At 44.0% G+C, this 27,996-nt stretch overlaps 1 protein-coding gene, 1 long non-coding RNA gene and 1 pseudogene across 2 annotated transcripts; all 3 read right to left on the bottom strand.

Moving 5' to 3' along the window:
- Positions 1 to 61: 61 nt before the first annotated feature.
- Positions 62 to 13,127, bottom strand: LOC146714752 (Fc receptor-like protein 5). The gene is made up of 11 exons (XM_085440429.1): positions 13,064 to 13,127; positions 7,993 to 8,257; positions 7,104 to 7,363; positions 6,727 to 7,002; positions 4,669 to 4,923; positions 4,253 to 4,567; positions 2,213 to 2,482; positions 1,860 to 2,113; positions 1,758 to 1,776; positions 1,390 to 1,689; positions 62 to 372 (listed from the first exon to the last, which is right to left on the bottom strand). Exons 1-11 carry the CDS (start codon positions 13,125 to 13,127, stop codon positions 62 to 64), a joined length of 2,589 nt encoding a protein of 862 aa, XP_085296555.1.
- Positions 13,128 to 17,180: 4,053 nt separating this feature from the next.
- On the bottom strand, positions 17,181 to 18,121 carry LOC146714751 (uncharacterized). Its single transcript, XR_014918853.1, has 2 exons — positions 17,758 to 18,121; positions 17,181 to 17,671 (listed from the first exon to the last, which is right to left on the bottom strand). It is a non-coding gene; the product is annotated as an uncharacterized LOC146714751 (long non-coding RNA).
- A 429-nt stretch (positions 18,122 to 18,550) lies between these two features.
- LOC146714750 (E3 SUMO-protein ligase KIAA1586-like) lies at positions 18,551 to 20,120 on the bottom strand (annotated as a pseudogene).
- Between the last annotated feature and the right edge of the window lie 7,876 nt (positions 20,121 to 27,996).

The following is a 27,996-nucleotide window of genomic DNA, read 5'->3' as shown; positions in this document are numbered from 1 at the left end:
AGAATTTTTTTTGTTTTGCCACATAGAATTACTTCACATAGAGCAAAGCTGAGACAAATGTTCATGTGACGTCTAAATCATTCAGATCCAAGAAGTAAATGTATAATAACATACTCTGTACAGTGATGTTGACTGCACTGCTGAACTCTCCTGATCCAGACTCACACCAGTACACTCCAGTATCTGACTTTGATGCTTTGAAGTTACATGTGGATCCAGTCATTCTCCTACAGTCAGAGAGTCGGCCGTCCTCAGAGAACTTCCTCACTCTCCACTCAGTGAAGTTTCCCTCACAGGTCAGTGAGACAGAGTCAGAGGTGAAGTGTTGCACTCTGTCAGGACTCACTGTGAGAGACGCTGCTGAATGAACATCTGGAAACAACATGCAGTGAAGAGACAAAGCTCACAGATGTTAGGATTCAAAAGATCACAGTGAAAATATTTGTTTGTTTGAAGCTTTTGTTTTGAAGATCAAATTTAATAGTTCAATATGATAAAGTGTTTGTTTGGTGAGACAACACTGAGTCTGACAACAAGCCCTGAATCACACAGACAGTCAAATCAATGGAAAACAAAGGAGCCGAATACTGACATGTTTAAGATGATCTAACCCACATGCTTTATCTGCTGGCAGCTCATGTAGAGCTTGGTACACGTCATGTGACATCATGAGCTTTGAGTCATCACTCTCAGCATCATCCACCTGATACAGATCACTCTGAACACACTTCAGTCATTTGCTGTAATGTTTCTGTCATAATTCTGTGATATTGTCTGTTTCACAGATTCCTTCTACAGTGAGATATTTTGCAGCAGCAGGACCAAAACTAAAAACCTTTGAAGTATATTTTAAATGAACAATAACAGCAGCTGTTATTTGTGACGTCTTCTTCTAGCGTCCATCTGTAGTCAGTGTTTGTCTTGTATTTGTCAGAGCTGTTAACCTGCCTGCTGACATCTTTGTTTCTTTATTAACTATATTTGACTTTTTTATCTGAGCACCTACCTGAGCACTAAACAAAGAGTCTTAACTGTGTAAATCCTGTCTGTGCACTAAGTAAAAATAATCAGTACAAACAGAAACATGAGTTTAAATATCAAAGTAAAAGTATTCAAATAGAAAACATTTAAAATCTCATAGATGTCTTTTGTTTTTAATGTTATCACATTAAATAAAACTGAAAAATAAGAAAAGGAAACGAAGAAATTCAGTTTGGTTTGATCACAGAGAGAAAGGAAAACATTCAGTTCAGTTCTTCTTTTGGGGAGTTTTGATATAAACGGAGATAAATGGTTGTCATGGAGATGAGATTTTAATGGTCTAAATCCTTGTGAATAAAAATGATGACCTAACATGAACTCATTGAAAGGACAGAGAAACAAACTGACCTGCAGACCAGACAAACTTTGGTTGACTGTGATCAGTGTGATACTCTGGGTCTCCTCTTCCAGCTCTGCACACATATCCTGCTGTGTGTGTCTGTCCATGAATGATGTAGGAGTCCTGTGCAGTCCCACTACCATCAGGTAGCAGCTCATAACTGGAGGATTTCTCTGATAGATCAGGAACAGCTTTATACCAGTAGAAGCTCCATCCTGCAGACGGATGTTCAACCTCACAGTTCAGAGTTACTGAGGCTCCAGGACTCAGCCATGATGGAGACACAGTGAGGACAGGACGGGGTTCATCTGTTCAACAAAGATTTTCTCTCAGTGAACATGTAGTACAGTCTCTGAACAGTGAGCTCAGTTTATACAAAGAATAATAATCTCAGTCTATATGAACAGAAACACATTTTACAAAGTGTTCAAACAGCTTAAAGCAAACATGACTTACTGTCAGAAACTGTCAGTGTGACTGAATCACTCCACTCTGTTGTTTCATTCTGTGAACTTTTCATTCTGCCCTTACAGCGATAGTTTCCACTGTACAATGATGAAGCAGATCTAATCCTGAATTCATTTTGATTTGGAGGTTTTATGGTGCTGTTTGCTTCCCACTCATAATTCCACTCAGTGTCTCCTCCGTGGATCTCACATCTGACAGTGATCGTCTCTCCTCTGTATATCTCAGACCAGTTTGGATACAGAGTCACAACAGGCCTGTTTGAGACTGTTAATGTTCAACAAAGTACAATAAAAACACATGAAAGACAAAAGGTTCAGTTACCATCAGATGTAGTGCTTTGTAGGAAGTTACATTTACACTCACCAGTTGTGTCAATCCAAACTGGCTGACTGTCCTCTGTGTAGTAAACTGGTTCTCCTCTTCCTCCTCTGCACCAGTAGAGTCCTCCCTCTGAGACACTGATTTGTTCATTTGTCACAGGTTGATAAGATTTGCCATCTCTGTACCAGTAGTATTTCCATCCAGATGATGATGATGATGATGGTGATGATGGGCTCACAGAGCAGGTCAGGGTCACACTGCCCCCTACTGGAACAGCTGTCCTATCAGCTCTCAGTTCAGCCTTTGGTTTCGCTGCAGTTCAGTTTAGAACAAGAACATAAAAGTAAAAAGGACTGAATCAGAACAATTTAAAGATGGAAACATGTAAATGATCAAATATTATGAAACCCTAGTTAAGATGAAACAAACTGTGTCACACATAATATTCTGTATTTCTGTTTTGATCAGCACAGTGTTAGTTTTTTATATTTGCCTTTGCTAAAATTACACAAGTACAGCAGCAACAGAAAGGCTGAAAAACAAAAGAGTGAAGGTTTCACAATTGTTGAAACAAAGTTCAGAGCTCAAACTGACTGAAATGCTGTGGAAGAACCTAGAGAGCGATACATAAACACATCCCTACAAACTTAAATGACAGTGGGCCAAAATACGACTGCTGTTACTGCTGCGAGACAATAGAGCAAAGTGGGGCAGGAGAATGGCAATAGAGCGTATAACACTATCTAAGCTGTACTATCAACTATAAATAAAGAAAATAAATAAGTACAAAAAACAAACAAACAAAAAAAAAACGGCGACTGGATCTGATTGTATTTTGAACATCTGAGAATTGCTTCTAAATGAATGTGAGCAGTTATCATTTCATTGGTGTTATTTTGTACTTCTGTTTTTGGTGTATTGTTCCTTTATCACATGTACCAGTGACAGCCAATCAGTGTAACCACAGCGAGCAACAGAAACCTGAGTGAGGGGAAGAGATTCAACAACAAAGCAAGTTGTGAACAGATGCATTTTTATTTCCAGTCTTTCACAGTGATGGTGTCCAACTTCAGTCCTTGTGGATAAAATCTGTTTGATGCAGTTTGAATGAGGATTTGGTGAGTCACAGTTGGTTTGCTTTGGTGTCAGTTAGCACATTATGTGCTTGTTCTTTACTAAATCTGATGTGGAAGCCTCTGATAGCTAAGATGAGACCTAGTATGTGTGTTTTATATTCTTTTGCTGTGGAAGCTGACATTTCCTGTTGCACAGATGTCTTTAGGCCACAATAATAAGCACAGTGAACATCACCGCTGACATTACAGGGAGGGAGCAGTTTGGATGTGATTTCCAGCTGAGCTGTTAGGAATGCTGGAATAAGACTCCAGTGTTTGTGTTGCAAAACAGATCAGGTTTATTAGCCGAGTGCAGATCTTGGCGCTGAAACCTGAGACTGTCGAACCTCGATGGTGATCCACGCCTAGGAGATGTGAACTTCCACTAAAGTCTTCTGTTCCTGCTGGATCAACTCATATTCCAGAGATCAGGAAACTGACTCACACTTCTGAACTGTGATACGACTCCACCATAATCTCTGTTACTGCGACACACAGAGGATTTAATCCAAGAACTGATTCCACACCAGACTGTGACTGTGGAAGGTTCTCTCTGTAAATCTGTGAACAGCTGATTTTGTGCTTTCAGTGTTGTAATTCCATTCATTGTGTTGGTGTTGCACTGTGTTACTGACTATTCCTAACCAGCCACTCTGCAGGTCTAGTGAGTGACTTTTACTTTTATTTATATTATTCTATGACTTTGATTATAAATTAATGTGCACTGGAAGGTTTTTCTATATTTCAGTTTTCTGTTCCCCATAAACAAAGTTCTGCTCTTTGGTCTGTTATTTTAGGGCTGCTAGTTGTAAAGTGCTCGTGTGAACTGAGATTCTAGTTTTAGCTATCTGTAAATGTCTCCAGTGCAACAAGAAGATGACCGGAGAATAAAAACAAACATTTCATTCAAAAGCACGAAAGAAACAGCTGCAAAGCTTTAAGAGAAACAAGTGTTTTCACTTATTTTAATAAAACAGATAATCTGGATGAAACATCTTCAACTTACTGTGAAAAACTGTCAGTGTGACTGAATCACTCCACTCTGTTGTTTCATGCTGTGAACTTTTCACTCTGCCCTTACAGCGATAGTTTCCACTGTTGGATGATGAAGCAGAAATAATCCTGTATTCATTTTGATTTGGAAGTTTTCTGATGCTGTTTTTTACCCACTCATAATCCCACTCAGTGTCTCCTCCATGGATCTCACATCTGACAGTGATCGTCTCTCCTCCGTATATCTCAGACCAGTTTGGATACAGAGTCACAACAGGCCTGATTGAGACTGTTCATGTTCAGGAAAGTACAATAAAAACACATGAAAGACAAAAGGTTCAGTTACCATCAGATGTAGTGCTTTGTGGGAAATTTAAAGTTTGAACTCACCAATTTTGTCAATCCAGACTGACTCACTGTCCTCTGTGTAGTAAACTGGTTCTCCTCTTCCTCCTCTGCAGCTGTAGCGTCCTCCCTCTGAGACACTGATTTGTCCATTTGTCACAGGTTGATAAGATTTCCCATCTCTGTACCAGTAGTATTTCCATCCAGATGATGATGATGGGCTCACAGAGCAGGTCAGGGTCACACTGCCCCCTACTGGAACAGCTGTCCTATCAGCTCTCAGTTCAGCCTTTGGTTTGGCTGCAGTTCAGTTTAGAACAAGAACATAAAAGTAAAAAGGATCAGAACAATTTAAAGATGGAAATAAGTAAATGATCAAATATTATGAAACCCTAGTTAAGATGAAACAAACTGTGTCACACATAATATTCTGTATTTCTGTTTTGATCAGCACAGGGTTAGTTTTTTATATTTGCCTTTGCTAAAATTACACAAGTACAGCAGCAACAGAAAGGCTGAAAAACAAAAGAGTGAAGGTTTCACAATTGTTGAAACAAAGTTCAGAGCTCAAACTGACTGAAATGCTGTGGAAGAACCTAGAGAGCGATACATAAACACATCCCTACAAACTTAAATGACAGTGGGCCAAAATACGACTGCTGCTACTGCTGCGAGACAATAGAGCAAAGTGGGGCAGGAGAATGGCAATAGAGCGTATAACACTATCTAAGCTGTACTATCAACTATAAATAAAGAAAATAAATAAGTACAAAAAACAAACAAACAAAAAAAAACGGCGACTGGATCTGATTGTATTTTGAACATCTGAGAATTGCTTCTAAATGAATGTGAGCAGTTATCATTTCATTGGTGTTATTTTGTACTTCTGTTTTTGGTGTATTGTTCCTTTATCACATGTACCAGTGACAGCCAATCAGTGTAACCACAGCGAGCAACAGAAACCTGAGTGAGGGGAAGAGATTCAACAACAAAGCAAGTTGTGAACAGATGCATTTTTATATCCAGTCTTTCACAGTGATGGTGTCCAACTTCAGTCCTTGTGGATAAAATCTGTTTGATGCAGTTTGAATGAGGATTTGGTGAGTCACAGTTGGTTTGCTTTGGTGTCAGTTAGCACGTTATGTGCTTGTTCTTTACTAAATCTGATGTGGAAGCCTCTGATAGCTAAGATGAGACCTAGTAAGTGTGTTTTATATTCCTTTGCTGTGGAAGCTGACATTTCCTGTTGCACAGATGTCTTTAGGCCACAATAATAAGCACAGTGAACATCACCGCTGACATTACAGGGAGGGAGCAGTTTGGATGTGATTTCCAGCTGAGCTGTTAGGAATGCTGAAATAAGACTCCAGTGTTTGTGTTGCAAAACAGATCAGGTTTATTAGCCGAGTGCAGATCTTGGCGCTGAAACCTGAGACTGTTGAACCTCGATGGTGATCCACGCCTAGGAGATGTGAACTTCCACTAAAGTCTTCTGTTCCTGCTGGATCAACTCATATTCCAGAGATCAGGAAACTGACTCACACTTCTGAACTGTGATACCACTCCACCATAAACTCTGTTACTGCGACACACAGAGGATTTAATCCAAGAACTGATTCCACACCAGACTGTGACTGTGGAAGGTTCTCTCTGTAAATCTGTGAACAGCTGATTTTGTGCGTTCAGTGTTGTAATTCCATTCATTGTGTTGGTGTTGCACTGTGTTACTGACTATTCCTAACCAGCCACTCTGCAGGTCTAGTGAGTGACTTTTACTTTTATTTATATTATTCTATGACATTGATTATAAATTAATGTGCACTGGAAGGTTTTTCTATATTTCAGTTTTCTGTTCCCCATAAACAAAGTTCTGCTCTTTGGTCTGTTATTTTAGGGCTGCTAGTTGTAAAGTGCTCGTGTGAACTGAGATTCTAGTTTTAGCTATCTGTAAATGTCTCCAGTGCAACAAGAAGATGACCGGAGAATAAAAACAAACATTTCATTCAAAAGCACGAAAGAAACAGCTGCAAAGCTTTAAGAGAAACAAGTGTTTTCACTTATTTTAATAAAACAGATAATCTGGATGAAACATCTTCAACTTACTGTGAAAAACTGTCAGTGTGACTGAATCACTCCACTCTGTTGTTTCATGCTGTGAACTTTTCACTCTGCCCTTACAGCGATAGTTTCCACTGTTGGATGCTGAAGCAGAAATAATCCTGTATTCATTTTGATTTGGAGATTTTATGATGCTGTTTGCTTCCCACTCATAATCCCATTCAGTGTCTCCTCCATGGATCTCACATCTGACAGTGATCGTCTCTCCTCCGTATATCTCAGACCAGTTTGGATACAGAGTCACAACAGGCCTGTTTGACACTGTTAATGTTCAAGAAAGTACAATAAAAACACATGAATGACAAAAGGTTCAGTTACCATCAGATGTAGTGCTTTGTAGGAAATTTAAAGTTTGAACTCACCAATTTTGTCAATCCAGACTGACTCACTGTCCTCTGTGTAGTAAACTGGTTCTCCTCTTCCTCCTATGCAGCTGTAGAGTCCTCCCTCTGAGACACTGATTTGTCCATTTGTCACAGGTTGATAAGATTTCCCATCTGTGTACCAGTAGTATTTCCATCCAGATGATGATGATGGGCTCACAGAGCAGGTCAGGGTCACACTGCCCCCTACTGGAACAGCTGTCCTATCAGCTCTCAGTTCAGCCTTTGGTTTGGCTGCAGTTCAGTTTAGAACAAGAACATAAAAGTAAAAATGACTGAATCAGAACAATTTAAAGATGGAAATAAGTAAATGATCAAATATCATGAAACCCTAGTTAAGATGAAACAAACTGTGTCACACATAATATTCTGTATTTCTGTTTTGATCAGCACAGGGTTAGTTTTTTATATTTGACTTTGTGTTTTTACAGTTCATTACATACATGGACAGTTCAAATAATTAATTTGAAACATGACTGAGTTTATTGATCAGTAATCCAAAAATAACCCAGGTTTATATGATCTGATTGTATTTTGCACATTTGAAAATTCTTCCTAAATGAATTTGAGCAGGATTAAATTCATTGGTGTTATTTTGTACTTCTGTTTTTGGTGTATTGTTCCTTTGTCAAATGTACCAGTGACAGCCAATCAGTGTAACCACAGCGAGCAACAGAAACCTGAGTGAGGGGAAGAGATTCAACACCAGAGCAAGTTGTGAACAGATGCATTTTTATTTCCAGTCTTTTGACAGTGATGTCTTTTATTCATAAGCAGGAATGAAAAAGCTACAAAGCTGTAAGAAAAACCCATTTTTCACTTATTTTAATAAAACAGATAATCTGGATGAAACATCTCCAACTTACATGATACAGTCAGTGTGATGGTTTCACTCCACTCTGTTAACAAATACCCCCTTCTGCCCCGGCAGCTGTACAATCCACTGTCAGACTCAGTAACTGTGATGATTCTGTATTCATTGGATGTTGGAGGTGTGTTTAACTTGTTAGGTCTCCATTCATACGTCCACTGAGCTCCTTCAACTTCCTGAATCTCACATCTGACAGTGACTGTCTCACCGCTGTATATCTGAGTCCAGGATGGCTGCAGGGTCACAGTGGGCTTAGTGGGAACTGTTCACATAAGAATGATCCAGTTAGGAGAGAAACATGAAAACTCTGCTGTTTATAACATAAGAGGAGAGTTACTGCAAAACAGCTGATTCACAGACAGTTTGGAGACTGAACATCAAAACAAAGTCACAATAAAACAATTTATAGCTTTCACAACATTTTAATATTAAATGTATTTGAATTTACTTTGTAAAGTTATATTTTATTTATATTCTAAAACTCACAGATTTTTCTGCTTTAATTTTACTTTGAGGTTAAAATCAGCGTGGAGAGCCAGAACACTGATGACGCTCTTTCAAAGCAATCAATAAAATGTTGAAGTGAGTTCTAAAACATACTGGGATCCAGAAAATTATTAACCTATCACCACAAAATAATGTGTGCTTCACACAGTACTTTTAAATGATTATGTTTCATAGTGTTAGTTTTGTTTTGTTTTTTCAACAAAGAAGAAAATCTGCCTCTCCCTTCCTATTTTCATGACCAGAAGCAACTTATCAGCTGACCTTAGAGTTCTGTTTGGAGTTTGTTTAGTTAAAAGATCAGAGACTAAACAATCATTATAGCCTGACTGCTACCAAAATAAAGCATATTACACTAGCCTGGATGAAATAAATGCATGAGTTACTTTCTCAAACTGAGCAGATGACAAAACGTCTATCATTTTTGCAAAGGCCCTCAGGAGGCAGAGTCTGGCTTCTACAACTGAATTTATTTATTTCTCAAATGAGGAACTGTCATCAAAGATCACCCCCAGAGTTTTTACAAAGGGAGGTCTGAACTTTTTCAGAGGAACAAGGTTACACTTAAGAACAAAACGAGGGTCAGGAGATTTGAAAATACAATCTGTTCTTTGATTGTTTACATTCCAGAAATGAATTGCCAACCATGATTTTATGTCATCACAGCAGTCTAGCAAAACTTTTAAATGGACTGTAAAACTTTTTTTTAAAGCCATCTGTTGGAAGGGTGTTTTATAGGAGTTTGATGGGCAGCAAACATAAAAAGAGTTAGAATGCTGATTCCAAAGAAAAGGGTGGAAATAAAATCCTTGTTTAGCTTGAGGAGATGATAAACAAGCACAAGAGGAGACAGATCCACCATAAATAATTATAGTTCAGAGCTGCCATAAATATCAGCAGTGAGGTGTTGGCATATAAAAGGGTTCAAATAGATGCAAGACCTCTGCTGTGACCAGGTTCCTGCAGGAAGCTGCCTGTGACTGTTGCAGGTGGTGAGAGCTTTCAGTCAGCTGAAAGAATTAAAACCTTTTTTTAGTTCCACCAGGTCTCAGCACAGAGACATATTTTAATTTGTTTTACTTTGTTTAAAAATGTATATCCAAAGAATTATTTAGGTTATATTTGCCACTATTTAATAGCATATTTACAAACCTTTAAGCAGTAAAAATGTCTTCTGCACCATTTTATAGAGAAGAATTTAAATTTCAATCATTAAAAATAAAAACAATTAATGAATGGTTTGTACACATGTCATGGGTCTTGTACAAAATTTAAAAAAATTAAAAAACAGTACATCTATGCAGAATATGCATCCATGTCTGCACAGCATTATTATTTTTAGGATTGGCATGGTTTGCAATATTAAGGTGGTCTCTGTGGTACCAGTGAATCCAGGTGTGAGGACATAAGATGTAAAATAGTGTCTTTGTCTTTAAAGACTTTATTTTTTTATTCTTATTTTGATCAAAACTGATCAAATAAAAATATTTCATAAGCAGACTGATAATTTTGACTTTGAAAATCAACAAGACATTTTAAAAAATAAATTAAACCAAGTGATTCAATGATCTTTATATTCCAGTATTTGCTTTTTTTCTAAATCTTTACATTTACATATTACACGTTTCTAAACACATAATCCATGAGTCATCAGTTAGCTGTTGTTTCCTAACAATGCTGTTAAACCTCCAGTGATGGATTCAAAGCTGGAGGCTGCTCTGCTCTCATAAACTGATTATTAGTTCATAAATGGTGAAATACAAAGTTTTCATGTGGCATCAAAGTCAAGACTAGACTGGCAAAGAAAACTAAGAGTAAAGGTTCAGTAACCAGGAAAGGAGCACAAACTGTTTTTAAATCACTCTAAAAATACAAAACAGCACCATGAACTCCTCTGTGTCTGTAAGTGATCTGAAGACTGAACAGAGGTGAAACAATGTACTGAGCCTAATAATTCATAATTTGACAGATTTAGTGGTTTAAGTACTGGTGATTACTGAATATTGAGTTCCATTACAATTTGGAGAAGACCTTTTTCAATTCTCAACATTTTTTTAAACTCATCAGTTTCCTGAATAATGACTGAATCGCTTTTAGTTGTGACTAAATTCGTGTTTCTTCTCCTTCCTCTGCAGGTGTAGATGCCTCCATCAGAGACAGAGATTGCACTTTTAGAGCTAAAAGAGATGATCTCATTTTCAGATGAGGTTTTTCTGAACAGAGTAATTCACCTCACAGGTCAGTGTCACACTGCCCCCTGCTGGTGTGGTTGTGCTGTCTGCTGTCAGAGTGGCCTTGACTTTAAGTTCTGTAACTTAGACAAATATGAAGCTATTATTGTGGTCCTTTTAGTGGAAGAAGGAAAAACCCACCACATCTGCCACACAGATGTTCCAGCTGGTTTTATTTCCTACTGCAACTGAGACTCAAATACAAGGTGAAGAGCAGGTGAGCCTGGCTGAGTAATACGCCACCTGGTGGTTTGTTCTGAGTCTGACAAAAAGCCTGAGCCTGTGAGCCTGAGCTCAGGGTTAATGAACCCTCGATTACAGAAAACCTTCCACACTCATCTGTGGATCTGTCACAGCAGAAGTGCAGCAAAGGTCACAAGTAATAAAACAGACAACAAAGAGAGCAGGTGAGCTGAAACTTGACCACATGTCTGTATTTTAAGTGCTTCATGCAAAACTTTAAGACTTTCCAGCTGATAATATCTGTGCACACAGATGTTTCGACATATTTACAAACCTGATCACACACACAGAGATAATAAAATGCACACGAGGGTTAATATATATACACATGACTTTGCTACAGTAAAATCTCCAAACTAAGCTACTATCATAGAAACACCAAATTAGAGAAAAAGTATTTTGTGTCCATTCTTCCAGTAGAGTCCACAGACTTGTAAATATGTGTCTCTGTAACAATGAGTGGAGTGCAGAGGTGTGAACTCAAATGCAGGAAGCAAAATAACTTAAATAAAGCTGAACTTTAATACCTAAATAGTCTAAACATGGAAACATACAAAGAATCAAAACGTAAAACTAGAAATAAATAAACTGTCAATAGAAACAACTAAGAGATGAACACACATGAGTGTTCACAGATGCTCTGACAAAGACTGAAAAGACACAGCAGAACTATTTAAACAGGACTGGGAATGAGAAACAGTTAAAAACAAACAGGAAAATCATAAAAGAGGAAGAAAAATAACACAAAGTTGGAAAGAAAACAAACCTTTAAATTAAAGAGGAAATAATTTTTAAAAAAACTAAACAAAGATGAGGAAGAAGCACTCAGACTAAAATGATGAAACCATGACAGTCATAAATGAATAAATCTATATCGACGGCACTTTGTCCAGTTTGTTTTACTTGTTACTCTTGTGTATGTGAAGTCTTATTCATTTATGACTTTAACAACTTTTAGAGGTTTTTTCAAGAGGACACTGAGGCAGACAGCACACCATGACACTATAAATAACTGAGAGTAAAAATTCATAATAAGACTGATTAAAGTCTTCAGGCAGGACTTTAACTGACTGACCTGTGGTTGACTCTGTTTTCAGATTAGAGTTACCTGCATTTACCCTAAACTCATCACGCTGTGCTGTAATAAATTAGATTGATCCTCCAGTTCATCAGCATCTTGTGAATCATAACTGTGATCTGTGAGGATGGACAGATAAATACTCATGAAAAGGAAATCAGTCAGTTTCAAGGCAACAAACTCTAGTAAATATAAAGTTTGTGTATCGGCTGAGAGAAACATCTGCTCACATGGTTGCACTCTTGATACGATCATTTTAATATTTTAACCAATAAATGCAGTGGAGTGTGAGCTGTATCATATACAATATTTTGTCCCTCAGGTTATTCCTGAAATATAGTTTGTTTCAACTTTGTTATATGACGGGTCACATTTATTCATCTGCTTCTTCCTGGTCTGCTCCAGTCAAAGTCCGCCATCTAGTGGTTAAATGGAGCAAGTGCCGAGTAATAATGGCTAGAGCTCCGTGTCTGTGATAGTTCTGCATCTGCTGCTCTTGAGATGGTATAAAGTATAAGTTTGGGGAGATGATGGATTGTTTCTACATATTAGTGCTCTGTCCTTCTTGTGGGTCTGTGAAGTTTGTTACATTACTACTGTAAGCTAACTGTTAGTGCTTTGTTTTGCCTGTTAGCATAAAACATGTCAGCATGTGGTATTTGTATTTACGTCACTTGACAGGCTTTGTCCATTTATTGTTGATGTTGTGATCTTGCATTGGTCATGTGACATTTGTGCATCTACACTGAGATTAAATGTACCTGCTCTGTTTTGTTGTTACAGTTTTACAGACTGAAAGTGGTACAAATGGTACATCAGTAAAAGCTGTGAAGAACGCCACAGTCTCCACATGGAGCGCTTACTGAAGCCATTTATGTTTAACTGCACAGGCTGAATAGAAGCATTGAGTCTGTGCAGAAGATAACATGTAAACACAGGGAGGATATTATTGAGCACATTATAGGACATAACAGCTACATATATAAACAGGAAGAAAATAATCATTTCTTACCTTCAGCATTTCCACAGATGACAGTACTGAGCACTAAAATAATGAATAAAACCTCATCAGACATTATACAACTGACAAGATCAAAAACAATATAAAGTAAGACTTTCTTAAAGATGAACAGTAATAACCAGTAATCTGTTTGAAAATAAAATAAAATAAACATAAACATCCAAACTGTTGTAACACAGTGTGTAAGTATAAGTGATGCAAAAAGCAGCAGTGTATCAAACATTTAAACACTATAAGAATCACAAGTCTGCTTTGTTCCAGCTCTCAGGTAAACAGGTTAAAGCAGTGACTCACTGTAATTCTCACAGATCAGAAACATTTTCTTTAATCGCTGCCATTCAAACAATGTCAGACGTGTACTTACAGAAAAAGCCCATCATGCAGAGCAAAGAGTGCCCCATCGTCACATCCAGCCTGCTGCACTCTGATCCTCAGATAATCAAACAGTTTTAGTTTGCAGATAAAGAGAAGTTGTGTTTAATATAGATACAACAAGAGTTTTTCTACAGGCTCTTATTCTGATTGGTCTCTCTGTGCTTCCTGCCGTTACACACAAAACTCAAACAGCTCCTGTAGCTTTGACCGCAGCAGTTGGTTGGCATGTTTATATTTCCTGTCCACTGCAAACATAGAAGCTTGTTTCTTTTGTTGTGTTGTTTCCTTTTTCTATAATATACAAAGCTGTTGTGTAAGCTGTTGTGCTTCATGTAAGTATGTTTTGCCCATTTGGGGTATTTTTTGGGTGCAATATCCACTAATATTTGTATCCTGGCAGGTTTCTGCAGACTGGGAGTCACTGAGAGTGAATATACCAAAACAGCTTTTCTACTTCGGTGCCTGTATTTTCACTAAAGCCTTTAAAAAATATATATATATATGTATATGTGTATATATATATATATATATATATATATATATATATATATATATATATATATATATATATATATATATATATATATGTATATGTGTGTATATATATATATATATATATATATATATATGTATATCTCTTTTTGATTGTTACTGTCATGGTCTCCGTGCCTGCCCGGTCGGCCCCACAAGGCTACAATTGCTGTTGCTGTTTTCTCCCTCTCTGCCTGGGCGGAGCTCACTGTGGGCTCCCGCCCTTGGCCCACACACACACCTGACAACACTCACCCATCATCACCGGGAGCACTATTTGAGGCTGGAACACAGATCCTCTCGTCGCTGGATGATTGTACCCCTAACGTTAGTTTTCTCACAGCTCTTGTGCTTCATATCCGTGATTTGTGATTAGTTGGTGACCTGCCTTCTCGTCTGCTTCAGATCCCCCCCCGGACCTGCGACCTCCCTGCTGCGGGAAAGTGTGTGAGTGTGAGAGAAGAAGACGTGAGCGAGTTACCCTGTGATTTCCCCCCCCCGGAGTTTTGGATCCCTTCACTGTACATATATTGCACTGCACTGTAAATAAACCACACCTTGGAGATACCTTACCGCTCTGCGCTTGAATCCCTGTACCAGATCGTGACAGAATCATCCAGCCACGGAAATGGATTCAGCAGACCCAGCGGTCTCGACTCCCACCCTCGCCACTTTGGCCGCGATGCTGGCACGCCACGAGCAGATGTTCATTCACCTTCGAGCAGAGCTCGCGAACCTCACACAGGCCGTGGCTCGGCTAACACCGCTACCGGCCGCTCCTCTGGTCGCCGCTCCTCCGTTGGAGGCGCCAGTTCCAGCTGTAAGTGTCGCGCCACCTGTTCACGTTGACAGATTCCTCCCTACTCCCAGGGCTTTCACGGGAGAGATTGATAAATGTGCTGGTTTTCTCACTCAGTGTGCCCTTCAGTTTCGCCAGCAACCGCAAACCTTTTCTACCGATGGTGCGAAAATCGCTTATATCGTCCAGTTACTCCAGGACCGTGCTCTAACCTGGGCTCAAGCTGCGCTTCAGGCGGAGCCGGACATCACCTTTTCTGACTTTCTTACTAAGTTTAAAGGTGTGTTTGACAGGAAAGCCACAACTGCCACCGCCGGCCAGCGCTTGCTTGCGCTTAAACAAGGTAAACGCAGCATGGCTGATTTTTCTATTGACTTTTCTACCTTGGCTGAACAGGCGAAATGGGGGGAAGAGGCCCTTAAAAGTGCATTGCTCACTAATATTAATGAGGAAATAAAGAATGAACTAATGCTCCGTGAACTGCCTTCCTCCCTGGATGCGCTTCTGGTTTTGTGTATGCGGGTGGACGATCAGGTGCGCGCACATCGGAGCGCACGCGCGCGTTCGGGGCATGCCCCGCTGGACTTTTGTGGGACCCCTACTGCAGCCCATGGGTCGTGTGACGCCGACACCGGGGATGGGGAAGAGCCCATGCAGCTTGGGCGCTCACGGCTGTCGCCCGCGGAGCGCCAGCGCCGTCTTGCCTCCGGTGAGTGCGTTTATTGCAGCCGTAAAGGCCACTCTGTCTCCTCCTGCCCAACGCTGGCAAAAGGGCGCGCTCACCAGTGATCGTGAGGGTGCTGGTGGGCGATCTGTCGAGTGAAAGCCCTCTCCCCAGGCTTCTTTTGCCGGCTACTCTGCGTGTTCGGACTGTTTCTCATTCTCTCTCCGTTCTCATTGACTCTGGGGCTGAGCAGAACTTTATTGACACCTCACTCGCCGCCAAACTGAACATCGCCTTGGAGCCTCTGTCACGCCCCCTCCGCGTTCACGCACTGTCGGGCCAGCGCCTGCCTGACATCACTCATGTTTCTGAATTCCTTTCATTATCTCTCTCTGGCAATCACGCAGAAAGGATTTGTTTTTTTTCGTTTAAGGCTCCTCTCACTCCGCTGGTTCTGGGTCACCCCTGGCTTGTCCTCCACAACCCGCATATCGACTGGGAGAAGGGTGCCGTACTAGGTTGGAGTGTGGCCTGCCATATGAACTGCCTCCGGGCTGCGGCTTCCCCCGTTTCGCTCCCACCCACGGCCTCGCCGTCGGATGCCCCGGACCTCTCGATGGTTCCGCGGGTTTATCATGATCTGCGGGATGTTTTTTGTTAGGATCGGGCGCGGTCCCTTCCCCCGCACCGCCCGTACGATTGTGCCGTCGATCTTCTTCCTGGAGCTCCGCTGCCGTCTAGCCGCCTGTACAGCCTCTCCCGGCCTGAGAGGGATGCTATGGAGCGCTACATCTCGGAGTCGCTGGCGGCAGGGTTGATTCGCCCCTCCTCTTCCCCTGTCGCGGCTGGGTTTTTTTTCGTGGATAAGAAGGATGGTTCGCTGCGGCCGTGTATTGACTTTCGGGGCCTTAATCAGATCACTGTTAAGAACAAATACCCTTTGCCGTTGCTTTCCTCCGCCTTTGAACTGCTTCAAGGCATGACCGTCTTTACCAAGCTGGATCTGCGCAACGCTTACCACCTGGTGCGCATCAGGGAGGGGGATGAGTGGAAGACCGCGTTCAATACGCATCGGGGCCACTTTGAGTATCTTGTGATGCCGTTTGGGCTGACTAACGCCCCCGCAGTGTTTCAGGCGATGGTTAATGATGTCCTTCGTGATTTTTGTTAACCGTTGTGTATTTGTGTACTTGGATGACATCTTGATCTTTTCTAAGACACTCGAGGAGCACAAGGTCCATGTCCGGCAGGTCCTGCTACGCCTTCTGGAGAACCGGCTCTTTGTGAAGGGGGAGAAGTGCGATTTCCACGTGGCGTCAGTGAGTTTTCTGGGCCACATTATCGAGAAGGGGGACTTGCGGACTGATCCGGAGAAAGTGCGGGCTGTGGTGGAATGGCCTACTCCTCCTGATCGCCGCCAAGTGCAACGTTTTTTGGGATTCGCCAACTTTTACAGACGGTTCATTCGTGATTTCAGCAGAATCGCTCTCCCTCTCACTAAACTCACCTCTCCCAAGGTTCCCTTCCAGTGGGATTCTGCCGCTCAGCGAGCCTTCGCCCTGCTCAAGGACAGGTTCACCACCGCTCCCATACTCCGGCAACCGGACCTTACACGGCAGTTCGTTGTGGAAGTGGACGCGTCGGACTCCGGGGTTGGGGCAGTTCTGTCTCAACAGATGGACGCAGTGCTTTAAGTGGCCCAAAAGAGGTGCCGGTACTCTATTTTTTTTCGCCTCCCCTGAGGTAACAACAACTATATTGAATGGGTTTTATATACAACAGTCAACAGACAACCTTATACAAAATAATAAATCATTTTATTAGTTTGTGGATTTGCTTGAGCTAGAAAGAGCTACTGAACATAAATAAAATGTGCAAAAAGGTATTGAAATTTTTTTTTAACAAAATGTACATAAAATAAATTATAAACTAATTTGTATTTTGCTCTCTCTTGAGTCACTGCTGCTATCAGCAGCAGCACTTGTAAAGTTTTTTTGTTTTGTTTTTTACACAAAATGTATATAAAATAAATTATAAAATAATTTGTATTTTGCTCTCTCTCTTGAGTCCCTGCTGGTATCAGCAGCAGCACTTGTAAAGTGTACCTGCAGAGCTTGGTAGTTCTCCCATACTACTTTCACTGTTCTCTCACTTGAAGCAACCCAAACATAATAACCATAGAACAGTAGAATATAATCTTGAGTCTTGAAGATGGTTTATTTCTTTACCCCTGAAAAATATACAAAAGCAGATTCAGCAAAATACAATCACAGTACACCAAATGAAAAATGAGAAATACTGTACAAATCATTTTACCTAGAAAAGGCTCCAGCACGTTTTGGGCTCCACTTTCCTTTCACTTTGGGCTTCGCAGTTTGTGGATGCTGCACTTCTCCTCCCTAGTGCCAGCCATGTCTGCACATATGTTTGTGCGTTAAACTGATCCAAGGGTGGTCCGTTGCATTTCAGGAAAATCATATTTGAAAGCCTTTTGATGTCGAGAGAGTTTCTTTTATCTGTCAAAGTATCATTCATTGAGCTGAAAGCTCGCTCGCATTCACTTGTTGATACTGCAATGGTGTGGACAGCTGTAAGAAGCGGCTTCAGGGCTGCTGGTGTCTTGGAAGCTTTAAGGTCTTTATACTCCCTAAATCCTAGGACACTTTCCCTCTCCCCAACTCTGAATCTCTGACAAATGTCTGACCACTGCATCCCCATATTGAATATCTAGAGATGCAGGCCAGGAGTCAGACTGGAGGACCTTGATGTCTGAGAGGAGGTGACTATCTGTCTTTTCAGATGAGGTTTTACTGACATGCGAGGGAGTTGTTGGAGTCATCCTGCACTTAACATTTTCAGCCAGGCTATGGAAAAATTGGCCATGGTTGATTTTTATAACCCTCTGATTTTCATGCAGGCATACATTTCTGAAGATTTTCTCCTTTTCAGCTTCAATGGCAGTTTGTGTGTAGGGACCAGGTGTGGATACCATTGACTCAAACACCCGGATTTGTCGGTCCAGCTGCCTGTCGGCTTGATCCAAAGTCATGTCCCGTCTCTGGAGCATTCTTGAGAGGTCACTGAGTTCTGTGAGAGCATCATACATGATGCCAAGATTGACCACAAAAGAAACAGTAGTGAGAACATCATTGAGTCCTTTGTATTTTGCTCTCTCTCTTGAGTCCCTGCTGGTATCAGCAGCAGCACTTGTAAAGTGTACCTGCAGAGCTTGGTAGTTCTCCCATACTGCTTTCACTGTTCTCTCACTTGAAGCAACCCAACGCACTGATAAAACACAGCCTATCACAAGGAGACGTTGTCCAACATTGTGAGCACTCTCGGTTAACTCCCTTTGGTTTTTTTGGTGACGCATGGTAGAGGGAGTAAAGCTGATCTAAGAATATTTTAAAGTGGTTGATTCCTCCTACCTCCTTCAAAACATCACAAACTGCCAGTTCTAGTCTGTGATTGGAACAATGCCAGACAAACAGGTAAGGGAATTTGGAACAAAGCTGCGCAGCAACTCCTGCTTTCCTCCCAAGCATCACTGAGGCTCCATCACAAGCAAATGCCAACAAATGTTCCTGTAGGTAGTGAGGGTCAAAGCCATTATTATGAAGACATCCTAACAGTGCTTCAGTGATGTCCTTTGCTGTGGTCCCCTGCAGCTCAATCAGTTCAAAAAATATTGTGTCTGGATTTTCACTGGAAATAGCTGACCGCAGGCACACGACAAGCACAGACTTTCCACTTATTGTAGTGGATTCATCAATGAGCACACACAATTTTCTTTCATTCATCACTATGTCATTGATTACCTTCTTTTTCATTTCAGCTGCAATGTGATCCAGTATATTTGCACATGAGTTATTAGAGTGCAAAACTCTGCCCATCTTGACACCATTTAAGACTTGCAACTGGACATCTATTGGCATGTCTGTAAAGGCACGCCCATGCTTGCCAATCTTATAAGCTGTTCTAAACACATTGCAAGTTGAAGCGTAGTCAGCCTTTCTCATATCTTCAATGTGTTTTTGCATTGTATTTGTGTTGCCTTCTCTTTTATTTCAACTGCTTTCTTGTGATAAATTGAGTCTCTGTGCTCTTTTATTTTTTTTCGTAGTGAGTTTTGTTGTGCAGCCTTGTCCCTTCCAAAAGACGAGATTAAGCACCCACTCCACTCCTGCGACACTCTCTGCCCTTGCTGCATGTCCACACGAGCACAAACTTGACTACACACACTACAACCCAACTTTTGATTTCTGCTGATCAGCCACTTGTAATTTGTGGAGAAATACCGGACTTGTGCTTGGGACCAACATTCTGGCCACTCATGCTCGCTAACGCGGCTGTTGTCATCGGTAGAAATGGTGTCATTCTCGTCCTCGTCGTCGCAAAAAGTGCCGTCGTCCGCGGCTGCGGCACTAGTGCAGCTTTCATCTGACCTGCAGCGATATCATTCTGGCTTGGTGGGGTGTCAGCCAGCGAGTCCTCTGATTCTGACCTTGTTCTTTTACTACTCAGAGTCTGAAGCCAGGAGAGCATATTAAGTGTTCATTGTTTTTGTATTTTAACAGAGCAGCTGTTTGCGCGTTTTACACAACCTCTCCGGACCACGTTGAGTTGTTGACATGACAACGGCAAAAGCGACGCATGCGCTTTTCACTTGTAAAACACATTGGTGTATGGGTAATGTAGTCTCTGCTCTCGGTGGGACGAATTAGGAAGCGTGCTTGTGAAGGGCGCTCTGAAAAGCGGCAGCGCAGCCAAACGATTATAACAGATGTGCAAATGAGAGTACCGGTACGCTAAAAGCACGTTCTGGGCGCATGGAGAGGTGGCGGTACTCTCAAGAGCTATATTTAGAAGTGGCGGTACTGAGTACCGGCGCGTACCGGCCCACTTAAAGCACTGGATGGACGGTAAGCTGCACCCGTGTGCCTTTTATTCTCGCCGTCTCTCCCCAGCAGAGTGTAACTATGACATCGGGGACCGGGAGCTTCTGGCCGTCAAGCTGGCCCTGGAGGAGTGGAGACATTGGTTGGAGGGAGCAGCACAACCATTCATCGTCTGGACGGATCACAAGAATCTGGAGTACCTGCGCTCGGCTAGACGTCTCAATTCCCGGCAAGCCAGGTGGGCACTGTTTTTCGCTCGTTTTGACTTCACTATCACCTACAGGCCAGGAACACGGAACGTGAAGCCAGACGCCCTGTCCAGGCAATTCTCCATCACTGGGGAGGACTCGGACCCTGAGCCTGTCCTCCCGGCCGCCTGCGTAATTGGAGCCATCTCCTGGGAGATCGAGGGGCTCATCCAAGAGGCGCAGGAGACCGAACCGGATCCTGGCACTGGTCCACCCGGTCGCCTCTTCGTTCCTTCAGCCGTCCGCTCTCAGGTTCTCCAGTGGGCTCACACCGCCCGCTTTTCATGCCATCCTGGGGTCCTCCGCACCTGCTCGTTCCTCCGACGTTACTTCTGGTGGCCTGCTATGACTAGGGATGCCAAGGAGTATGTAGCCGCCTGTTCGACCTGCGCCCGGAATAAGCTTTCGAACCGCCCTCCGCCGGGTCTTCTGCAGCCTCTCCCTACACCAGCTCGACCATGGTCCCATGTTTCTTTGGACTTTGTCACGGGCCTGCCGCCCTCCGCTGGTAACACCACCATACTTACCATTATCGATCGTTTCTCCAAAGCTGCACACTTCGTCGCCCTCCCGAAGCTCCCCTCGGCCTTGGAGACGGCCCGGCTCCTCACCTCCCATGTGTTCCGTCTTCACGGGATCCCCGAGGACATCGTCTCGGATAGGGGGCCGCAATTCACGTCCCGTGTTTGGAGGGAGTTCTGCTCCGCACTGGGGGCCAAGGTCAGTCTGTCTTCCGGTTTCCATCCACAGAGTAACGGGCAATCGGAGCGGGCCAACCAGGAGCTGGAAGCTGCCCTCCGCTGTGTCACTTCGCACAACCAATCGACCTGGAGTGAACAGCTTCCATGGATCGAATACGCCCACAACAGCCACACATCCTCCGCCACGGGCAGGTCTCCCTTCGAAGCGTCCCTGGGCTATCAACCACCTTTGCTCCCGGCCATCGAAGGTGAGCACTCCGTTCCTTCTGTACAGGCTCACCTCCGCGGGTGCCGTCGTGCCTGGCGGGCGACTCAGGCTGCCCTGCTCCGTACTAAGGAGCGGAACAAGACCCTCGCTGACCGTCACCGGACACCGGCCCCCGTGTACACCATCGGTCAACGAGTATGGCTGGCTACCCGTTTTGTGCCGCTACGGACTGAGTCGAAGAAGCTGTCTCCTCAGTTTATTGGCCCTTTTCCTGTTGAGGCCATTGTGAACCCTGTGTCTGTCCGCCTCAAGCTGCCGCGCAACATGCGCATTCACAATGTCTTTCATGTGTCTCAGGTCAAGCCGGTGCTCTCCAGCCCGTTGTGCCCTCCCTCCAGGGCCCCGCCGCCCCCCCGGCTCGTGGATGGTCAGCTGGTCTACAATATCACCCGCATCATGGACTCCCGGCGCCGGGGTCGGGGTTTTCAGTACCTGGTTGACTGGGAGGGCTACGGGATAGAGGAACGCTCCTGGGTGCCTCGAGCTGCTGTCCTGGATGGTGCCATGCTCCGGGACTTCCACCGCAGGCATCCAGGTAAGCCTGGTGGGTCACCGGGAGGCTCCCGTTGAGGGGGGGGTACTGTCATGGTCTCCGTGCCTGCCCGGTCGGCCCCACAAGGCTACAATTGCTGTTGCTGTTTTCTCCCTCTCTGCCTGGGCGGAGCTCACTGTGGGCTCCCGCCCTTGGCCCACACACACACCTGACAACACTCACCCATCATCACCGGGAGCACTATTTGAGGCTGGAACACAGATCCTCTCGTCGCTGGATGATTGTACCCCTAACGTTAGTTTTCTCACAGCTCTTGTGCTTCATATCCGTGATTTGTGATTAGTTGGTGACCTGCCTTCTCGTCTGCTTCAGATCCCCCCCCGGACCTGCGACCTCCCTGCTGCGGGAAAGTGTGTGAGTGTGAGAGAAGAAGACGTGAGCGAGTTACCCTGTGATTTCCCCCCCCGGAGTTTTGGATCCCTTCACTGTACATATATTGCACTGCACTGTAAATAAACCACACCTTGGAGATACCTTACCGCTCTGCGCTTGAATCCCTGTACCAGATCGTGACAGTTTAACTGCTGAATTAAAATTAAATTCTTACTTTAGGCTGCATTAAAATGTTTTTATTTTATTTGACTCTTAGCTGAAACATCATCATGCAGTCATATAGTGAAAAGGCTCCTTTGACCTCAGACCTGTGAAAGTTTCCACCTTGTGGTGGAGACCCAAACACAGGAAATGACTCAGTGTGTGGCTGAAGTGAGACTAAAGACCTTTATGTTTCACCAACTAAAGAACAATTAAATTCATAGATAAATTCAAAGTTATATTTATTATCTGTTGTCATTTCAAAGTAAAGCAGGAACTCATTTATTCTGCAGACTGTTCTTTGTCTTGCTTTGACATATATGTGCAGATGCACACTGACCTCAGCCTCTGACTACATGTAAACACAATAAAATAAAACAAACTGATGTGAAACAATGATTGAAACACTGTAATAATGATGTTTGTGTTGAACAGCACATGTTACCAACCAAGATCATGTGATTGTGTTCAGAGTCAGTTCAAAAAGCAGACCCACATGCTAAATGGTTCTTATACAGCACTTTTTCTACTCTTCTGAGCGCTTCACACAACTTGTGCATTCACCCATTCACACTACCGCATTTTTCTTAGTGCTTTGTGACAAACATTCACACACACATTCATACTCCGATGGATGCCTCGGAGAGCAATTTGGGGTTAGTATCTTGCCCAAGAACATGTGATAAGCAGACTAGGGGAAGCCAGGAATTGAACATCAGTAGATGTTCAGCTCTACCGCCTGAGCTACAGCCGCCCTTGCAAAGCAGGACTCAGATTACCAAACAAAGGTGACCTTTATTATGAAGCTGATAGTTTCAGGCCTCGATGGTAACAAACGAAGAAAACTGAGTTACAGATAACCAGTGTTGGGACTAACGCGTTACAGTAACTACATTTTTATTGTGGTAACGAACACGGTAACTAGTTATTATGCCAAAATCAGGAATGCGTTAGTCGTTACTGGGATTTAGATAGGGTCGTTACTTCGTGTGGTGGCTATCGCAGAGCTTCCACAGATTCAGTAACATTAGCAAGTGGTGGAGGCAGCAGGTGGATGAGGGAAAGGGGAGGCAGGAGGAGGAGCAGAGCCCCGAGGCAGCCGCTGGTCCGAGTGTCAGGTGAACTGAACTTCAGGTAAGAAGTTATGACCTGCAGTCTATCTGGGTCAGATATGAACCAAGTTTAGGTGCAGTTTATTTTTGTTATTCTGACTTTTTCCGTACTGCGTACTAGCTAGCATGACGGAGTTTCTATATAGCTGGGTGGGTGCTATGAAGATGTTGAACTTTATTTTGTTCATAAGGTTAATTATTATTATTATTGGGGCAGGGATAGCTCAGTAGGTAAAGTGGTCGCTCCATGATCGGAAGGCCGGCGGTTCGAATCCACTTAACGGCTACCCTGAGGTACCCCTGAGCAAGGTACCGTCCCTACACACTGCTCCCCGGGCGCCTGCTTAGTGGGCTGCCCACTGCTTCACTGAGTGAATGGGTCAAATGCAGAGAAAAACAAGTAATTTCCCCATGGGGATCAATAAAGTATCCATTATTATTATTATTAGAGTTGCCAACCGTCCCGTAAAAAACAGAATTGTCTCGTATTCAGAGAAAATATTATGCGTTTCGTATTGAGGTGAAAAGACACACAGTTTGTCCCGGACTGCAGTTTTTGTGTTGGATGTAAAAAGCGCACATGATGCTGTGACGTAAAATACTGAGGATCTTTGGAGAGACCCTGAACTTCCTCAGTTGTTGTAGGTGATACAGGCGCTGCCTAGCCTTTTTGGTCTGGACCTGAATGTGGGCAGCCCATGTCAGGTCTGAGGAGATGTGGACACCAAGATACTTGAAGGACTGCACCCTCTCCACTGGAGCTCCATTGATGATAATGGGCTTGTAGTCTCTGTGCTGACCCCTTCTGAAGTCCACCACCAGCTCCTTGGTCTTGCCGACGTTCAGCTGGAGGTGGTTGTCCTGGCACCATGATGCCAGATTCTTCACTTCATCCATGTAGGCCGCCTCATCGTTGTTGGAGATGGCACCCAACACCACTGTGTCGTCAGCAAACTTCACAGTGGTGTTGGAGCCATGGGTGGCCACACAGTCTGAAGTGTAGAGGGAGTAGAGCAGTGGCGAGAGGACACATCCCTGAGGTGCTCCTGTGTTGATGATGATGCTGTTAGAGACGCATCTACCCACCCTCACCACCTGAGTTCTGCCAGTGAGGAAGTCCAACACCCATGCACACAGATGGCTGTTGAGTCCCAGATCCCTGAGCTTTGTGAACAGTCTGCAGGGCACTATTGTGTTAAACGCTGAACTGTAATCAACAAACAGCATTCGCACATAGTTACCCTGTTTCTTGTCCACGTGGCTGAGAGTGGTGTGTAGGACGTGGGCAATGGCATCCTCTGTGGATCTGTTGGATCGGTAGGCGAACTGCAGCGGATCTATGGTGTCTGGGACGGAGGAGGAGATGATGTTCTTCAGCAGCCTCTCAAACACCTTCATTACTACCGAGGTCAGTGCAACTGGCCGGTAATCGTTCAGGGATGAGGGTTTGCTGTTCTTGGGCACAGGGATGATGGTGGATCTTTTGAAGCATGTGGGGACCACAGACTTCGCCAGAGACTCGTTGAAGATGTAAGTGAACACACCTGGGAAGACCTTCACAGACTGTGTTAATTTAACTTCTCCGTGTATAGACCCTATTGAGAGCTGTTGTTCCATAGAGTTTGATAATGAAACTTCACCAGTGCACAATGCAAATCACGAACCCCCTGGCGCAGTGTCCAGAGACTGTTACATTGTGACTAGCCCTTGTTTAAATGTATCTGTTAAGAATCAAAGTTTTATTTATTTTTTTTATTTTTATTTTTCAAGAAAAGCAGCTGAACAACTCAAGGTCTGAGATTCTGTCTGAATCGTGCTGTACTGTGCAAAGCACCATGTTGAATAGAACTTGGATCTTGTCCACGATGCTGTTAAATCAAAGACTGACTCTGTTTTAGCTCCTATAACTGTGTTGCGAGAAATTAATGTTCTGGATCCCATGGTTAATAAGTGTAACCCATCTTTACAAACTGTTTTTCCGAAGACCAGTAATGATCCTGTTCAGGATTTAAAATCTATTAGTGATCTGGTAAACTGTGAATTCATGGTCAAGTCGGTGTCTTGTGCGTCTAAATACGCTGGATCCCATGAATCCCATGAATCGCACTAAGGGAGCAACGAATAACTCGGGCTGCATTTCTGATTCTTTAAGTGTTAAGCAAACTGTGTTGGCTGACATGACTTCTTCCATGAATGAAACGCAGTCAAAGCCATGTTATGAGTCAGAGGACACTGTGTTTAGCTCCACTGAGAAGACAACCACTGATAACGGAAGCTATGATAATAACTTAATAAAACAAAGTACTGTTTCAGGTGTTGCTTCCTTCGCTGCACCTCATGGAGCCAACGATCCTGAGGTAGAAACTCATGTCCTATGTACTGTAGGTTCCTGTGACGTGAAGGTTAAAAGTAACAGGGTGTGTGACTCAACCGTGGAGACCAATAAAGAACTGCTAAGTGATGTTTCCACAGGCGGCACCCTGAACGTCATTCAGGTGGCCAGCTTGACAGCCAGTCATTCTGAGACAATGGACTCGGGGTTGGAGAAATCTAACACTAAGAACACTATGACTGCTGACTCAAGGTCTGTGAACATTAATCCCACTCAGTTCATGGACACTTGTGGTAAAGCCGTGGGCACAGAAGACTGTCTTCCCCCCGCCCTCAAAGAGTATAAAATTGTGCCTCAGACTGTTTTTGTTCAGTCGCCAGCTCGGACTGCAGTTTTCCAGTCTCCAGTTCTGATATCCTCACGGTCCCCTCTTCAGCCACCACCTTCACCTGCTGAGAGCTCGGGGGAGCCATCTCAGCCGTCTGCAGCAGCCTTATCTGAGGACTCCACCAAACTCATTCCACCCACTATAGGCTGTGTGTTGCTGCAACTTGAAAAGCAACCTGCCACGTCAGCTGGAGGGCCCGAGGAGCCCGTCCAGCCTCCTGCCACGTCAGCTGAAGGGCCCGAGGAACCCGTCCAGCCTCCTGCCACGTCAGCTGGGGGTTCAGGAGAACCGCACCAGCCTCCAGCCACGTCAGCTGGAGGGCCCGAGGAGCCCGTCCAGCCCCACGCCACGTCAGCTGAAGGGCCCGAGGAGCCCGTCCAGCACCACGCCACGTCAGCTGGAGGGCCCGAGGAGCCCGTCCAGCCCCACGCCACGTCAGCTGGAGGGCCCGAGGAGCCCATCCAGCCACCACCTGCGGCTGCCTCGCTGTCGCCTGGTCCAGCTTCTGCTTCTGCTTCGCCTTGTCCAGCTTCAGCTTCTGCTCCGCCTGGTCCAGCTTCTGCTTCAGCTCCTGCTTCGCCGTCGCCTGGTCCAGCGTCAGCCCCAGCTCCTGCTTCGCCGTCGCCTGGTCCAGCTTCAGCCACAGCTCCTGCTTCGCCGTCGCCTGGTCCAACTTCAGCCTCTGCTTCGCCCGGTCCAGCCTCTGCTTCTGTGTCGGCCTCGCCTGGTCCTGCGGCTGTGTTGCCGCCGCCCAAGCCACGTTCTGCCCCTCGGAATCGCCGGCCACTTTCCGGGCCGTCAGCTGGACATCATTGCCATCGGGGGCGGCCTCCTGAACTGCACTGCCACTGCCTCCCGCATGGACGGCCTCCTGATAGGAGAAGGCGTGGCCTGTTGAGTAGCCAACCTCCGGGTCGGCCGCCTGAACTCATAAACTGTGGGCTGTTGTGTTGCCAACCCCTTGAACTATGTTTGGACTTTTGTCATGTGCTCCGGTGTTTCCTGTCGGCTGTTTTTGTTTCCTGTTCTGGGCCCTCCGTCCTGGTCCCCCGCCTCCCGCCCGGGCTCGGTGGTCCGTTTTTTGTTTTTTTTTGGTTTGGGGCTGTCTGGAGCCAGCCCTTGGTGGGGGGATGGTGTCATGGTCCTGGGTCGAGCAACCCAGCGTTCGAGTTTATGTATCTTTTGTATTTATTTTTGCCTTAGCTTAGTTCACCTAGTTAATTTCTAGATTACTGTGTAGTCCTGTTTCTTAGTTATGTCATCTCCCCTGTACTAAGTCTCCCTGGTTCATGCGTCATGTCTGTGTGGTTATGTTTGGTTCCTTGTCTAGTCTGTCATGTGTGTTAGGCCTGTTAAGTTGTGTTGTCGTGTCTAAGTCTGCATGTTTCCTGTTTTATTTTGAAAAGGGTCTTGTGTTCTGTGTTCATGAGGTTAGTTTTACTGTGCATCATTATGTTTATCCTAGTCAGCTGTTTCCTCATGTGTCTCCACTTCCCCTGATCACCTCATGTGTGTATTTAA

Source organism: Copadichromis virginalis, linkage group LG3 (genome assembly GCF_057382275.1).
Source record: "Copadichromis virginalis isolate Kocher_CV1m ecotype Utaka linkage group LG3, C_Virginalis_male_GT1.1, whole genome shotgun sequence".
Taxonomy (NCBI): Eukaryota; Metazoa; Chordata; class Actinopteri; order Cichliformes; family Cichlidae; genus Copadichromis; species Copadichromis virginalis.
The sequence above is the reverse complement of the archived record's forward strand: the minus strand, read 5'-3'. Positions and strand labels throughout refer to the sequence as shown.